Consider the following 17142-nt stretch of genomic DNA (forward strand, 5'->3'; position numbering starts at 1 on the left):
CACCGTCTGTGTGTTAAGATTTTGCACAATTATTACCAGCAGTATTCAATTGATAGATATGGCTACTTGTAATTTCTAAATGTAGAAAATAGTTCAATTGATATTATCATCAAACTGTAAGCACACTATGTGAAACAATATGTTGTTTCTTCTTGAAAACCGTTTTAAATGCTCATAATAAAATAATGAACAGTTTAGCAGCACTCGAGTCCCTCTGATATATTAGGACAAGTGCTCCATCTTAACTTTTACTTCCGGTTTACATTAGCCGGTGCCCTGTTTTGCGCCATCTGCTGAAGGCTCTGGGCACTCAATGGTGTCTCTGCGCAAAGCCAACATGGGTTTGTTTATGCTCTCTACTGCTGCATTCTCTCTGCTGTTGCCACCAGAGGGAGCAACATGGCAATGAAAACCAAAGTCAGATGCTGGGAGGAGGAGGATGGAGCAAATAAAAACCCTAGGGTAACGTGTGCAAAACAAGTGTTGTAATCCTGGTTACCATAGCCAGGCTGAAAAAGTGTAGCACAGGACTCGGGATAGAAACCTAATACAAATACATCTGTAAGGGCAACTTCCACACCGGTCCTACCTCACCTGAAAACTGCACAAGCAAGATACAGTAGCGTATGACAAAGGTATGCACTATTTTTTTTTCTGTTTTTAAAAGGTTCCTTAGGGGAGCAGTGAAAACGTATGGTGCAATAAATGTCAGTAACAGTTAACAGGTACGTACTAAAGTGCTGTTCTAATGTTTTAAATTCATCAAAGGGCATCAAAACAAACACCAACATAAATCATTCAGCTATGCTGTGTTCAGTGGCTGAGGTAAAATAAGTTTTCCAGCAGGTCCCTCTACATACACAGCAAAACTCCCTTCATTATTTAAAAAACACTCCTGTCAAAAGGATTTCTGGGTGTGGGAAAGATCTGACATGAGAGCCAGCAGATCTGACTGGTCAGTGTTGTGGCCTATTATTAGCCTCTGAACACTGGATACCGCCTTCTCAGCTGAGTCTTGTCTGGGAGGAAAAATATTCATTACGTAACAATAAAGGATCTGTCTCCCGACCCACTTCCTGAATACCACAGCAGCAACTAGGCCCCAAACTGAGGCAGAGCGAAAGCCTCGTCCGTTTGTTGGCCGGAGCAGAGCAAAGAGGTGCCGGTTTGTTGTCTGCTTATCCCTTGCCTCCACAAATTCACCGCACCACCCCTCCTTCCCAGCTCTCTTTTGTGGGTCAGTGATGCAGCGGGAGTGACGCAGCAGTGGCAGCACAGCAGGAACAGGGAACCTCTTGCCAGAACCATAGTCCACAGGCAACTTCCAGACAGCAGTGAAGAGGGAAGATGGTAAAGGCCTAATCTAGGCCAAAGGAAGAAAGGGAGCTGTGTCTCCTTACCTCCTCCTAAACAAACACCACAGAGACTTCTATAGCGGCGGAGACGAGCACAGCAAGACCTTCCTCACAGAGACGTTTTGGTAGGCAACTCAAAGTGTGAGTGCTTGTGGAGGCAGAAACATAAGTGCTACCAGGGATGAGTGTCTTTGTATGCTTGCAGTGTAAAATGCTTTGAGAATGAGGATGAGGCCTACTCAGCCTTGTACTGCGGTTTGTGCCTCCCTGATGATCAGTGTCTCTTCAGGCCGCAGCTGCGCTTACGGAGCATCAGAGGCACAGAGGCCTATAAACTTTGTCCTGCGGTTAAGAATGCATTCTAGCTGTGATATCAAAGGTAGGGGACAAGATGCTTCCTCTAACATACCTTCTATAATCCGTTTAAGGAAGTAATATAAAAGCCAAGTAATATTTTCCATTTGCTCTTTTAATGTTAGCCGGATATCTGTTTTATCAATCAATCTAATATCTGTAATGCTTAACCTTGGGGTGTTCCAGGGAGTCTGGAGCTAATCCTAACTGTCAATGGACAAGAGGCCGACAGATCAGATATCGTTTTGTGATGTAAATATATAAAAACAGAACAGCTCTATCTATTATCATTTATAATGGTTTCCACGTCTAAAATGTATAAAACAAATAACACTGATACAAATGGACTGCTAATGTTAAACAATAGGGAAGTTAAAAATGATCTAAAGCTATGAGACATTTTACCAGAGATACATTTAAGTCCCCTAGTGTAAAAGGTTTACATTACATGCTGTAAAAAAACAAGGGATTGACAAAGGTAAGATGAGACCTAGGCAGTACAAAGAAGCCATGAGTAAGAATGTTGTGATTTAAAAGTCGTTCCACTATCAACATCATCATGGAGATTTAAACTAAAAGACTGTTTTAATTCTTTTTAAACAAAACCTTGTTGTTCAGGTTTCAGATGTACGAAGAAGAAAACCTAACATATTTCAACCAAAGTATTTCTTGAAATACAACTGCAACATGTTTTGTCCATATGGAGATAGTGTAGTTTTTTTTTTTTTTACGTCTCTGTCAGTTGTGCAGGTTGCTGCATATTTATCCCCTTTTTCACCTCCAGGCTAGCTCAAACCCTAATTTTCCAAATGTAGATTTTTTTTTGCCACAGTTGAGACAAAACACATCTAAGCTACAGTTTCCTCATCACTTTTATTATACCATTTTTTCTGTTACTTTTGATTGTCACACTATAGGCAAATTTTACAAAAGCTTTAAGATTTAACTACTCGACGAACTAACACACTGACTGCTCCGCTTGTTAATGTAGTGGTCTGTAAGTGAGCAGTTCTTGATTTGAGCACCAAGAATATAAGACGGACCCTGAGGTCAATTGTGTATTCATAACCACAACATTATGTGATGTTCTGAGCACAAAAATGGGAACAGAACGACACAGCTACAGCTAAGATTCAAAGGTTCATTGAGTTCATTTTTAAAGAGACAAAAGCCAAAACGCTCCACGAATAGCCTGTTTCCTCCCTTCAGGGCAAAGAGTCAGTGCATGCATAATGATAAACTGTAGCACCTGCTGCTTTGTCTTTTGAAGTCAACAATACATTAAATGAAATGGCTTTGAAAATGGTTTAAAGTGGGATTCAGCCTGTGTGACGATAGCACAGACACGGTCACATGACTTTACTCGGTTGTGTAAATAAAAGAGCGGCTTCCGTCCTCAGAGGCTGGTGAGAGGCTCACAGTGCTATGTCGGGTTCAGCTTCCTCCCCTCCCCCTGCAGTCTGCAGTGCTGACGCATCTGCTGCTTTTGCATCAATCAGCAGCCTGCATATAGGTACACAGAGAGTCCCCACTGATAGCAGGACTCTCTTTTCTCCCCCTCAGTCTCGCATGCAGTCTGCACGCTTACTGCGATGGCGAGAAAAAGCACCCATGAACATTTATCCTGTCTTCTACTGCAATACACATTAGGACAGTAGCCACTGCCATCTTCTCTCGGGTTCTGCATTACCTAACCACAGTGACTGCATGAGCACGGAAGAGGAGCTGTGCTGTTTTATATCGCTGCACAGACAGAATGCGTGTTCACGAGAATTAAAAACAGATGGTTTAAGCATTTAAGGTGTTATTTCACCTAGAGAATTTTATGCATTTTTCCTTTGGTCAGTATGAATTCATCGGGATCTGGTTGTTGTTATGGTAAGGAGATTAAATACAGAGTTTTTTTTTGTACCCCTCACTCTACACTGCTCTGAGCGTTACAGCTGAGTGTTTCCTCTGGCTGGGGCATCGAGTGCAGAGCTGATGTGTGATGTAGCACCCAGCATCTCTCTGCTCTCCCCACAGCCCCTCTGCCATGCTTAATAAAAGTTGTCGTTTCCTTGTGAGTGGCTCCAGAGCGAATGCTTCAGTTGCATAGCTAGCACAAAGGCAGACCTATGCTCAGGTTTAGCTCCACGCTGCTTAAACAGTGAGTTATTCCTATAGGGGTAGCAGGACAGAAAAGGGACAGTCATAGGAGGGAAGGGCAGATCTAGCTCAGGACCCGGGCTGCATGGATAGAGGCGAAGGACGTTGGAGCCGGAGTCATCTGCACACAGAGAGGGAGGGAGAGGAAGAAAGACGTCAGAATAAGCTCTGCTTTTGACAACACTGCTCTTCAGCGACCATCACAGAAAAAAAAAAAATACTTTCGCCTTGCTCTCACGAAACTGTATTTCATGTATAGTTGGAAAGAATTGAGTGCCGTAGAGAAGAGATACTGCATGACTCCTTTCCCCGTTCGCCCTGCATCACTTTCTCTGATTTACTAAGGTACGTTTTGCATGGTTTCCCTCAATTTATAATCCTTTATTTATTTTTTTGCGGAAGTACACCTTTCAAGGGTGCATGGTGTGGCTTTGCTTTGACATTTCGCTCTTTGTTTGACTAGATTGTCTGTTTGCTTTACTCATTTCATGGTTTGTGGTATAGTGTGGGGGGGTTATATGTTAGACGTTGATTCATAAAAGAATGTTTCACATAAGCTTTCAAGGTAAAGTACGGTTGGGTGTGGCAGAATCAAGCACACTGATGACAAAGTCGACATTTCCGCTCAGCATGTGGTGGCACTAATCCACAACAGTCGATATACCTTTTGAAAAACGAAAGTGTTTTAGATAAAAGTGTAAAACTGTTTCCGCTAACAAGCACACATTGAGAAATGAGTCTAAAAGCAGTAACACATCACTCGCTGTTATCAGATGGAAAAGTCCTTTGAGTAGCATTTCTACTGCAGACAAAGATGCACGGACCACTAACATACACAAAGTATGTACAAGCGGAGACAAAGGCGAATCTTGATTGCGCTGCAGACTGCAGCATGTTGCAGGTTCTCCGAGAGGGCAGGATGCTTGCGGGAGAGAGGGAACCGAATACCCGGACAGCTAATACAGTCACTTGCCATCCAGCTGAATCCCAATAAGTGCTGCGCCATAGCATGTTGCCATGACAACGGAGGCCTGTCTGAGAAAGAAGGCAGGAGGCTGGTTGTGTTTTCAACAGTGTGAGGGGCTTTCAAGATCGGCAGCCATGTTGTATTTGTTGCATGAATGGAAAACTGGAAATATGCGTACAAATTAACATAAAATGCCATCACTGATTAATTACCGAAACAACTTCACAGCTAAAAACCCAACACAAATGCATTGCTTTTGATATAAAAAATATCAAACGAAATTCCAAAAGACTGCCTCATGGCAATGACAACAATGAGCCAAAACCAAAACAAATTGAGGTGTCAAAATGATAAATTATTCATTATTTCATCTAATGCTAATTTAATATAACTTGAGTGTTAAGTGTATAACTTCCACAGAGTAATTCTGATGTTGACCATGTGAAATTAAACTTGTGTGAAGTCAGCACGTCGAACAAGGAAGATTTTTACAGGAGAGAGAAACGAAACAGCAGTGTTGTTGCCTCCAGTTTAGCCTAAACATCTACAGGGAAAGGGAATTATGAGCCAGTGCTAGAGTCACTGTAAATGATGACAGAAAAAAATAATAAATATGTAGTTCTAAACTCTCGAAGAGCCTAAGTTAAACTGTTAAAAAAAAACATTGATGCATGGGATATGCTATCAGTTATAAGAGCAGTTAAGTGTTTTAGCTAGCAGGTACAAACAGCGTGTTACATGAGGCAAGCTAAATGACTCAGTTTAGACTCTAACCACACTCACTCTGGTATGAGAAGGCCACAGTTAGAATATCATGCTCGGTGATACATCCTCTGTCAAAGGAGAAATTAATGAACTGAAACTGCCTGGAACAGTTGCACATTGCAGATTATTTTAGTTTATTGTCAAAATCAAACAAATTTAAAAATGCTGCTTCATCAGTTCAAAAAGTGATGTGATGTTGTTCCATGTCTGACTGCAAATCTGCTTTGACTTAAGACTTTATTCCCAAATGGGACATTCTTCTTCACAGCACTGTACAGATTTGACAGCAATCAACAAAAAGTGCCAGCAGTCTGTTTGTAACAACTAAAGGCTAAGACATGTCCCATTGAGATAGTGTACACAATATTATAAGCAAGTCAATTACTTTACATAAGCAGACTAATGTTTTTTGCTACCCTTCTCTGGCAGTTGGCACACTGTAGTTAGTGATGGCAAAAACTGTATGCGACAAAAGAAACAACTTGTCTTACGCCAACTGACTGACAACTGATGAAGGGAGCTGATGAGTCATCAGTGCATCTGCATGTCATTATCACATTAACCTTGGCCTTAGGCAGAATGAGACTGTCCTGAAAACTTAACCACGCCAAGCGCTTGTCTGTGTAGCACACTCAATGAATGAGTGTGCTACACAAACCTAAATTTTGGAGTTAATAATATCGACAATATTCCTATTGCATTTAGAGATCTGCCGTCTTTTCTCTTCCAATTACCTTTTTTTTGTTGCTGAATATTCCATGTATAAAATGAGAAACAAAATTGCCATGAAAAAACAGTAACTGAACACAGAGAAAATGATTGGGCAGATGAAAAGGATGTGATTTAAACCCAGCATACAGTACATTATGACCCCTTATCCAAGACCTTTAAATGACAACCTTCACACTACAAGTGGAGCTGAATAGTAACCTTTTAGACACGCAAGTAATTTTCTTAACTAAATTCCTCAGATGTATTTATATAATAGTATCTAAAATGCTTTCCTATACATATTTTCTCAAAACTCTAAGTCTTGATGAATCAATCTTTATTTGTATAGTGCCAATTCATAACAAATCTTATCTTGAAACACTTTACAAAAGTAGGTAAAACTCAAATCATTAAATCGGCCCACATGTTGACAAAAAATATTTATAGCTCACTGTTGCGGAATATCAATAAAATAACATTAATCAATACACTTTTTATTACAATACTGCATGTCCTGTCATATTTCTACTCCAAAGAGAAAAAGATGAGTTTGATACTCTTCATAGGGGTTTTTTAATGAAGCAGGATGGACAACTGTTGACCAGACTGTTGGTATTGGAGCTCAACTGTCAGGATATTACTGCCATCTAGTGTTAAAACACTGGAATAGATCAAGTATTTTCAAATACAAAATGTACACCAATCGTCATCTTTTTAACAATACTACTGAGGAATCAACACATTTTATAACAACCTGATGTAAATGTTTCTTTTCTTACTTTTTTTTTAGATGACAGTGGTGTCCCCATGCACTCAGAACCTGATGGATAGCGTTCACCCTCAAAATGTGCTCAGCAAACTCAATGAGCAGCGCTCACAGGGTCTTTTCTGTGATGTTACGATTGTGGTGGAGGACGTGAAGTTTCGGGCTCACAAGAACATCCTGGCAGCCTGCAGCGGGTACTTCAGGAATGCTCTGACAACTCCTGAGACATGGAGCTCAAACCAAGTGCTGGAGCTGATGGACCTGAAGTCTGAGGTGTTCGCCAGTATCCTTAACTTTATCTACTGCTCGAAGGTGATACCACAAGGCGCAGAGGACACAGTGGGGCTAGTGGCAGCTGGCAAAAGACTCGGAATTCCTTTTTTAGAAAAGCTTTCAGAACAAGTAAGGCAGAATGAAATCCTTAAATCCACAGATCACAGCACAGCCACAGTGTCCAAGAAAACAAAGAGGGAAGCTCCCAGGCCTGAGGAGATCGACAGTGCCACAGGGCCACGCATCACCAATGCCTTCTCTATCAATGAGGTGTGTCCTGGAAACAATCTTTTCCCTCCACTGGTCCAAAACAATGGGGAGAGGGAGTCACCAGATGTGGGACATCTCCCATCACCTTGTCCTACCATGTCCTTCCACAGCCAGACAAGTGAAACAACACATGCCCTCTCAGAGCACTCATACGCAGTCAGCAAATCTACTGAAAGCAAGGATAGCAATCAGTGTGACAGCAAAAAGGTCTGCAAGCCAGCAATCTCACAGCCAAAGCAACTCATGTACAGGAACACAGGCCCCCTTAAAAAGCGCCACAGGCTGAGAGGCAATTTGGGTAGAAGTCTATTCCCAGCACCAGCTGACCCACAAACAGATACACCGAATACAATACCCCCACAATTAGCTGATGGTGTTTCTGCAGCACCTGTTGCAGTTTCAACACCACCTCCACTTTTTTCAGAGTCAGAAAAACATGTTGATACAGCGCTAAATAAAGCAATTGACAATACTCAAATGGAGTTGGGTCCACCACCCCTGTCCCCTCACACAGAGGACAGCGTTTCAATATACGGATGCGAGCACTGTCCAGAGATATTCACAAATAAGGCTCTTCTGACTATTCACTCAGAGGTTCACAAAAAGCGTTTTGTCAGTCATTTGTTTTGCAAGTTTTGTCACAGAAAATTTATACACCTCAAACGTTTGCGCAACCATGAGCAGGCCTGTCCAAAAGCTGTAAAAGGGCCACCTAAACTACATGCAACTGACATGCCTACCAAAGAGTTGGACCTCCCTCCAGAAGACATGCCAAACATAGAGAGCATCGTGACACAACTGCCATCTGCTGACTCCTCCACCCCAGAGCCCCCAGAGCCCCTTCAACTGGACCAATCAGAGCCCCCACAGGACGAGAAGATAGCAAGACCAGGAAGTGGTCAAAGGAGATACAACTGCAGTGTGTGTAAACGGGTCTACATCACCCTATCCAGTCTGAAGCGGCATGAAAATGTGCATTCCTGGCAGAGGGCCTATCCCTGCCATTATTGTAATAAAGTGTTTGCCTTGGCAGAGTACCGTACCAAGCATGAAATCTGGCACACAGGTGAACGCCGCTATCAGTGCATTTTTTGCCTAGAGACTTTCATGACATACTATATCCTCAAGAACCATCAGAAGTCTTTCCACGGCATCGATCCCAGTCTAGCTGTTAAGAAGAAATCCGCAAATGGAGGGCTGAAAGCCAGTGTTTATCCAATCAAACTCTACAGGCTTCTGCCTATGAAGTTCAGAAAGAGACAATACAAAACATACAGTCAGACATACTCAGAGTGTCAGGAAAAAGAGCACCAAGCCCCACTAGAGAGTAGCTCTCTTATCCCTCCATTTGAAGAAAATGGTCTGATCAGTCCCCCTGATTCTGTTTCACTCCCTCTTACCTTCATGGCAACCACAACGATGGTTGCACCAGTCATGCCTCGAATCAGCTTTGACAAGCCATGTGACCAAAACGTTGAACAAAGTCTCAACAGTGAATTGGAAATTCAGAAAGGCAAGAGAAAAGAATGTGGGAGCATAGGACCAGCCTTCATGAATATTGACAATACCTTTTCTTTGCAACCAGATACAGAGCCTTCTGCAATTGGTTACAGAGACACTTCAGAGCACATTGATCATAATGCGCCATTCTTAAACTCTTTGAACACTGTTAAAAAGTTAGCTGAGCTATCAGCTTCTGCCAAAAGAGTTGAGGATATGACGAAAGAAATACTGAAATCAAGCACTGAGAAGCTAGTGCTTGATAAAGCGGTGGAAGGGAAAATAGAAACCTATATTGCCAAACCTGTATGCCCAGGTCCATCTGTTGATGGTTCTTCCATGCCACTCTGTCAAATTACAGTGAAAATAGGCAATGAAGCTATCATCCGTCGCAGAATCAAAGGATCTAAGCTCTTTCCCAGAAAGAAAAGGAGAATTCGGGAAGTGAATGAGGGGGAGAGCTCAAGTCAGTGTACTCAAATACGGGAAAACTCAGAGAGCCCCAGACTGCGCCTCAGACCTGGAGCCACTGCCGCCACAGAGCGAGAGACATACGATGACCCCAATGACCTTGACACAGCTGATATGCTTTGGCGTCCATATTATTCTTACAAAGCCAAAAAAAAGAGAAAGAAGTTAAGATTAAAGCACAGAAAATCTTTGTTTCATCGGTACCCCGAAACATCTGTGGATAGAAGTACTGCGAGTGAGGCCCCTCTTGGTGGAAGTATTAGACTGTCAGAAGAGAGTGTCTCAGGTGGTAGTGGAGAAGTGAAACGTAGCCTTAGCAGAAACTCCAGCCCAAGGGCCGCCTACAACTGTGACATTTGTGACAGCTCTTTTATCACAGAGACTGGTCTAAGGGCTCATGTCATTGGTTCCCACCCATGCTTCTGCCGGACCTGTGGTAAACAAGGTCCCCCTGGTGAGGCACCTGCCGGTGGTGATTACATTTGCAACAGCTGTATGGAAAATGGCTCCTGCTTTGACAATGCACCACGGAGCCCAAACCCCGAGAAGAAGTATCGCTGCTCCTTCTGTCCTCAGCGTTTCCTCTACCTTGCCACCAAGAGGAGTCATGAAAAAAAACACCAGGTGACAAATAAGGAGGGATATAATTTTGACAACACAACACCATGTTCTAAATACAAGCGCGAAGAAAATGAGGAAGACACCATAAAAACAGAAGTCGAAGACAATCAAGGGGGCGCTGACATCAAATCTGAAAGAGTGGAGGGAGACCATTTTTCGATTGACAGTTTTAAATCTAAAATTGAGGACTCAACTGGCTTTATGCCTTTGACTGCCTACCAAGAAATGTCATATTCCACCATTAAAAGTCCACAATCACCTCACATTGCCCAAGTGTTTTCCCTGACACCCTTGAAAGCAGCACATAAAATGCAGAAAAAAAAGATCAATGCACCGCATCCTATGCATCCCATCTCAAAGAAACAAGCCTCTGACAGAGAAAGCAACGAAGATGTTTTTAACGGGCTGGGAAAAAATCTTCAAAATGAAAAGTCTTGTAAATTATTTAAAACAAATGACTCTGAAACCAAAGCTGCCCACATGTCTTTACAGAAGCCAGAGAAATGGGTGTGCAAAGAAGAGCCATTTTTTTAAAGATTATTGAAGACTGTGGGCAACGATGGGCAAAAAAATGTGAATGAAAGTTGACTTCAGGCCAATGCTTTGGTGAGGAAATATACAAGTAGTAATGTTGTCTTTAAAGCTGAGCTTAGCCAGATGTTTTTAAAGGACAACACTTGTGAAAATCTTATATCGGTTTAGACTAATTTCTTTTCTCTTTAACACAACTACTGAGGGATTTTTCATCTTTCATTTTGGGGATGACATTATAAGACCTTCTGACACAGACTGTAATTTTGTCCATTGTCTATGCATAAGTCAAAGTCTTATGACAGGACTGTAACCTCAAGAAGATACATGTTTGTTATAAATGTTTCTTTGTACGATGTGCAATTTCAGGACATGGGTAAGATGTGAAGGACAACTGAAAGTTATCTTCTTTAGTAACATCTTCACTTTTTTTTAATTTGTCTGGGAGAAACAACAAGTTTTAAAAAGGTCATATTTCTGAATCTGTCACTAACAGTAGATGTTGACTTGCACTTTATAGTGAGACTATGCTGATCTGTTGGTTTAATACTTTGATAATTCCATTTAAATTTTAAGCACCATTGATACTATTCTAATTTCCTATTAACACATAGCATCGTTGCAATTTCAGTTACTTATTTTTATGTTTATGTATGAAACATGTCAAACTATTTAAATAAATGTTGATAATCCTAACAGTTACATTGTGTCCTTCTTAAGTCTATCTGTATCTATCTCTAATACAGAAAATACTTGCGTATTAACTCACAGCACTGAGTGATCACTTACCAACACACATTGATTTTTTTAAGCGGTAAACTTTGCATTTAAATATTTGAAGGGCCATATTGGTATAAAACCTGCTCCAAGGAAACCTCACACATAAGGCACATGGAGTTTACTTGCTCCTCCTACAGCCCATCTGAGAAGTCAATTACCTCATTCTTCCACACAAACTGCATCTCTATTTAGAGTTGGGCCTCAAGACAACATTTCCAGATGTTTAATATCTTGCTTCTTTCTAAGACTGGCCTTGTGTTGTAACAGATGGATCATAACATTTTTGGAAAAGGTACTGCTCTATACACTGATAATGTAGGATGGATTTTACCCTACTGTAATGTAGTGTGTCATTTAAGATAGATAGCAGCAATTCATGTGATAATATTCAGGCTACTCCAAATTGAATGTTGGACTTTACTATAGCTGATTTTGTACTTCTTTTCAAAATAAGATGCACACAGATCATAAACTTGATTTGGTAATGATAAATTACATGTATGTATTTATTGTGATATGACTACTAATTTAGGCCTGGTTCAACAACTAATTAAAAATATAGATGTATGCCTTAGATGGCCATAGAGAACAATTAAAATTTCTAAAAGTAACCTGGTCTGACAAGGATTCATTCTTGTTTTACAATAAAACATTTTTTTATTTGAGTTTAACATGCGTAGTATTTGTTATAGACTATGCTATTTTAAATTGGTTACACATGCACACACCTCTGAGTTAAATGAATAACCATGTAAAATGTCTAGATTCAATATAATCAGCCCGAAGGTCTTGTAATCTAGTGTGTGCAAGGTGTTAATAGGAGACTAAGATATCCAATAGAAAATGCTCATGGAAGTTATAATGCATACCTCATCGGCCTTTCAGGCTCCCTGCTATCAGCTATGAAGATCAGACCCAGCCAAAAGCAGCTTCACCTTGAAAGAGAGGGAGAGAACACAGGATGTGAGTCACACTTTTATCTTAACTTTTAAGTAGATATTGGAATGGGATTGTATTTCAAGTAAATATGAAAAGGTTATAAAAAACTGTGTATGTTTAACTGAACTCTACTCAATTTAACTGAGAGCCTACATGTAGGCCAATGAATAAGTAAATCCCCTAAACCTCTGCTGTGTAAATCGAAAAAGAGTAGATTCATAACATTGTAGATTTTTCCTCAGTTTAAGAGACACTCCAATGTCTTACTTTAACTAAAACTAGTAAATTAGTCTGGCCAGCCTGGTCATATAAATAGCCTTGTTTACAGTTTGTTTTTTTTACTGAATTTTGCATTTCTTCCCCCCATTTATAAACCTGTTCAGCCTCAGACAGGCTACTTGTTTTTGTTTTTAAACAGTGGTACTTCATTCACACAGGTGGTGAAAGATTTACCTCTGCCTCACCCTCAAACACGCATGTCTTTAACCGGACAGGGTTAACCTAAAGCCCTACTATGGTATCCAAGATTAGCTAAGCTAAGCTAACCTCACAAGTTAAAGTATTATCTCTGCGCCAGCTTTGTTTGTTGCATAATAAGCAACCACGGAGAGACTTGAAATCCTCTAAAAAACTCATACCATCTGCAGAATGAAGTAGCTTCTAGCTAAAGCAAGGCACTTGACTGTGGTGGAAGCTTCATATTTCTCCTTGAAGGCAGCAGTGTGTACAGGACCTGGCGTGACGCGGCAGTGGGACTGGCTTTTTTCTTCACTCTGCCTGCATTCACAAACGGATATGATAAACCAGCGCTGAATGCAGTCAGCTCAGCTCTGACAATGGCGGAAGAGGACGACGCGAGAATTCGGATTTTACAGAGTCTGCGGGGTAAAATATGTAAGTTTTGACTGGGGCAAGACTTTTTTTGGGGGGAGAGAGGTGAGCGAGCGAGCAGCGACTGTGAAGCCCGGCGGGGCGCGGCGTGCCTTCAAGCAGTCGACAGCGGAGGCAGAGAGGCGGAGAGGCGGAGAGGCAGCCAGTTCATCTGGTCGGTCCTCTCCGGCTGCTGCTGCTGCTGCTGCTGCTGAACGTCAAGTTAGCCTAGCATGCTACATGTTGCTACTAGCTTGTTGTGGATTATTGTGTCCATAGAGCATGGCTCATTGAACGTCAGCCGACATGCCCCATGTTGACTAGAAATGATAACCCTCTCAAAATGCGTGTTTTTTTTATTTAGGAATTTCTGCTGCAATGTAGTCATTACAACGTTGATGAGAAAGTAAGCTAGCTACAACCAGGCGTTTCAGTCTATCTATTCAGCTTTAACATTACTCACTGCAGGCATCTGACAGTCAGGTATCTTATCTCTAATGTTGGACTATACTCCTTTTTTTCAAGCGACAACATACATGGTTAACAATACGCATATATCTAATGAAGCCACAAAGGAAATCTCCCTTAAGGTAGCTTCTCAAGGCGTTTAGTTAATCACATAAAATAAAATATCTACAATAACAAGTCATGTATGTCTGTGCTCGCTAACACATCATCATTTACAGGTACATGCAAAGGTTAAAAGCTGTCTTTTTTTGTAATTTAATCTGCAAGTACGTTGCAAGCAAATCACCTCAGCTATTATGTTACAAACGGAAACATTGGCATTAAAGACAAATACCAAACAAGCCAGCATCCTCGTCCTCATTCACACCCTGTGCTTATCAGCTGTTTTGATTTGTTTTCAAGATACGAGTGGCTGCTCTCCTTTCAGAATTTAAGCCAATACAATACATGCATTTTAAGGATCATGTTTCAAAAGTGTACACTGCTGCTGCATCGCCCTCTCTTTAGGTGTTTGAGATGGTTTATTATGTATGGTTAGGCTCTCATTTGACCCAGGGGTCTTGCTATATAACAACGCTGGAAAGGTAAAATTCAGTGGAGTTCATTCTAAGAAAATGTATAAAATAAGCTTGCACCAAAGTTGTCTTTAACCAATATTATTAATAATACTATGAAGTAATTTTATAATTATGTTTGATGAATCAAATGTGTACATGAAGGGATAAGATTTATTCTTAAAAGTGTAGACCATAATAACAAGCTATAAATGTGGCTTACTGTAATGTATACTGTAGGGCAACTAGCTTGTATTCATAGGAACACAATAGGGAGACAACCGTTTCACTACTATGAATTAATGAGAAAATGGCAAGCAGAACAAAATAGAGGAACTTTAATGGCATGTTACTCCCTTTGCAGTCTTACGAAACTCCATTCTTCCTTCTTCACACTTACTCTGTTTTCCTAGCTTACATCAGTGAATGTGGCACTCTGCGAACTTTGAAGATGTATTCTTGTAGCACCTTCAAGATGTTCAGTTTTTTAAAACAACAGAGCGTTCATTAGCTAAAACAGGTATTGTGTATGACTGTTCTCTGATCTTTATGTCATGGTTATCATAGGGTGACAAGCTTCTGTTTTTAGTGGAAAACGAGAAGAGATTGCAGTAGGGTTGGTCTGCCAAAGTGCATATATTGGCTCTACTCCCACCGGGTCATCCTAGTCCAAGCTTAGTGACAACCTGGTTGTTTTCACTGGCAGTGCTAAATTTACACCCTTATTAATAGTCTGTTTAAAAGCTGATCTCATACTTGGCTTTTCTTAATTAGGTCCCTACCTGGGCTTAGGGTGGTACTGGAGCCAGAGGATCAATTTAGACTGCTATCTTTGACTTTCTAATCCACAAGACTTGTGAAGTTATTGATAGTGTTGTATTTGCAGTGACTGCCTTGAGCCATTCTGGAGATTCCAGTTAAACTTATCTGGCTTTGATTCAGTGATTGAGAATGTACATGTTGCACAAAATTATATGGCGTGTAATCTGGGTCTGCCATGGATGCAATGGTAGTGTGTGCAAGTGTTGTGTGTGTTACAAAGGTGTTTGTCATTTGTGAATCAGCGCTTCTGTCATCGCAGAGGAAGTCAGTGTTTCATGTTTTTACCCACATATGAGCCTCAAGTCTTCTTTCGCTACATCCGCTCTGCAGATTGTCATGAAAACTGGCAAGAGTCCCTTTCCTATTATCAATATGAATATAGTGATTGTTAGAGTATATTCTGTGTGTTGACTGTAATATACATTACTTAATATTAAACATCTTGCTGCTGATTCAAACGCGTACATTTTAAGCTTTTAGGAGATGTGTAAGTCCAATTGAAGCGTACTTCAAAATCTGACGATTAAATATATAAGTTGTCAAAACTTCTAGGAGATCAGATGTTTCGATGAACCCATGTTATTTCTTTATTAGTCAAATCTTTATAAATACCGTAATAACTTGTTTCAAATGTGTCATCTGTGAGTCAAAGATTTTTGTACATTCAACACATTTTCAAGTTATTACAATAAATTGATGATTATAGAAATATTTTACTCAGGAAAGTCTATTATTATTTGATGATGTTTTTCTCTCTGTGCTGCAGGTGAAGCAAAGAACCTGGGTCCAGTCTCAGGTCCGAATCGACAAAGGGATCTCTGCACCTTTTGCACCATAAGTCTGGATCAGGAGGAGGTGTTTCGCACAAAAGTGTTTGACAAGAGCGTCAGGTAGGCATGTTACTCAAGTAACTCACATCACATCATCACATGCATGGAGTCCATTTTCATGTTGCTTTCATTTCCAAACATCATAATTTTGTTGTTGCATTGAACAGACAACAATCACACAAAGTATTCCTTAGCTACATGAAATCCCATTAGTCTCAATAATAATGAAGATGTTCAAAAGTCCTTTTTGAAGGTGGTGGATGATCTAACAATAGGTTGGTGCAGTTGTCTCAAGAAGGGACTTTATGTTTTATTATATCTCGTTTATCTAGTTTATTTAGACAATATCTGATTTTGGTTGTACACTAACAGGTTTGTTAGTGAAGTATTGGAAGTATACCAAATAAATAAAAAAGTTGTATAATTCTGTATATTAGGATTAGTAGAACGATTGTACTATTTGTCAAACTCTGCCTATATTGCCACAAATTTAGAACGATGAAAGGCGAGGGAAGCTGAAAAAGCAGCAATACAACATGAAATTCTCCTGTAAATGTAACCTGTCTAATAGAGCGATGGCTGTTCAAGTGGCTAGTTTTGTGCTTATGCAAAATTCCTTGTTAGGACACAAAGTGGGTTCAATTTGGATGTACTTAAAGTCTTCTATTTAAACCTTACTTTGTCTCAGACAATTATTATTATTGATTTTGATTAATTATTTTTCTAAATGTATTCCTTTGATTACATTTTATAAACTGCTAATATGTGACTCAGAACTGTTTGTGTGCAGGGGAACATCATTCAGACTGTAACGCGCTTTTTTTATGGTAACTTTATGTTCTCAAGCAATCCAGAGAAAGATGTGGGCACCAGGAAAGCTTTAGTATTCTGTTTACATCATTGGACATCTTACTGTAAACATAGGCCTGCCTTCTCCAGGTATTTCATAATAGCTGTTTTTTTTCTCTCTTGATTTCGATGCTGTTCAAAAGGATTTTACAGTTTGTGAGGAAGTGAGTCCTCCTACGCTCTCCCCTGCCTTTCTCTCTGTGTCACTCTCATCTGCCTTAGCTTCGGTTTAACACATCTTAATAATCACTCATAATCGGACCACTATGTTTTTTTTCACAGTGCTTGACTCATGCCT

At 40.4% G+C, this 17142-nt stretch overlaps 2 protein-coding genes and 1 long non-coding RNA gene across 6 annotated transcripts in view; 2 read left to right on the forward strand and 1 right to left on the reverse strand.

The window, feature by feature from the left end:
* The first annotated feature begins 499 nt into the window (after positions 1-499).
* On the forward strand, positions 500-11434 carry zbtb38 (zinc finger and BTB domain containing 38). 4 transcript variants are annotated; one of them, XM_061046316.1, is made up of 2 exons: positions 500-635; positions 7091-11434. In XM_061046316.1, the coding sequence occupies exons 1-2, from the start codon at positions 627-629 to the stop codon at positions 10733-10735; spliced, it is 3654 nt and encodes a 1217-aa protein (XP_060902299.1). In that variant the 5' UTR covers positions 500-626; the 3' UTR covers positions 10736-11434. The 4 variants fall into 4 exon arrangements, with proteins under 4 accessions (XP_060902299.1, XP_060902302.1, XP_060902301.1 ...); XM_061046319.1 differs by lacking the exon at positions 500-635 and adding an exon at positions 868-1734; XM_061046318.1 differs by lacking the exon at positions 500-635 and adding an exon at positions 868-1480.
* On the reverse strand, positions 1807-13189 carry LOC132980276 (uncharacterized). The gene is made up of 3 exons (XR_009674152.1): positions 13090-13189; positions 12382-12447; positions 1807-3978 (listed from the first exon to the last, which is right to left on the reverse strand). It is a non-coding gene; the product is annotated as an uncharacterized LOC132980276 (long non-coding RNA).
* A 7-nt stretch (positions 13190-13196) lies between these two features.
* rasa2 (RAS p21 protein activator 2) overlaps positions 13197-17142 on the forward strand; it is a 31173-nt gene continuing 27227 nt past the window's right edge. The window contains exons 1-2 of the mRNA XM_061046320.1: positions 13197-13345; positions 15932-16055. Coding sequence (XP_060902303.1) covers positions 13288-13345; positions 15932-16055 — 182 coding nt within the window. The 5' untranslated portion in view covers positions 13197-13287. The remainder of the gene's footprint in view (positions 13346-15931; positions 16056-17142) is intronic.

Source organism: Labrus mixtus, chromosome 9, assembly GCF_963584025.1.
Source record: "Labrus mixtus chromosome 9, fLabMix1.1, whole genome shotgun sequence".
Taxonomy (NCBI): Eukaryota; Metazoa; Chordata; class Actinopteri; order Labriformes; family Labridae; genus Labrus; species Labrus mixtus.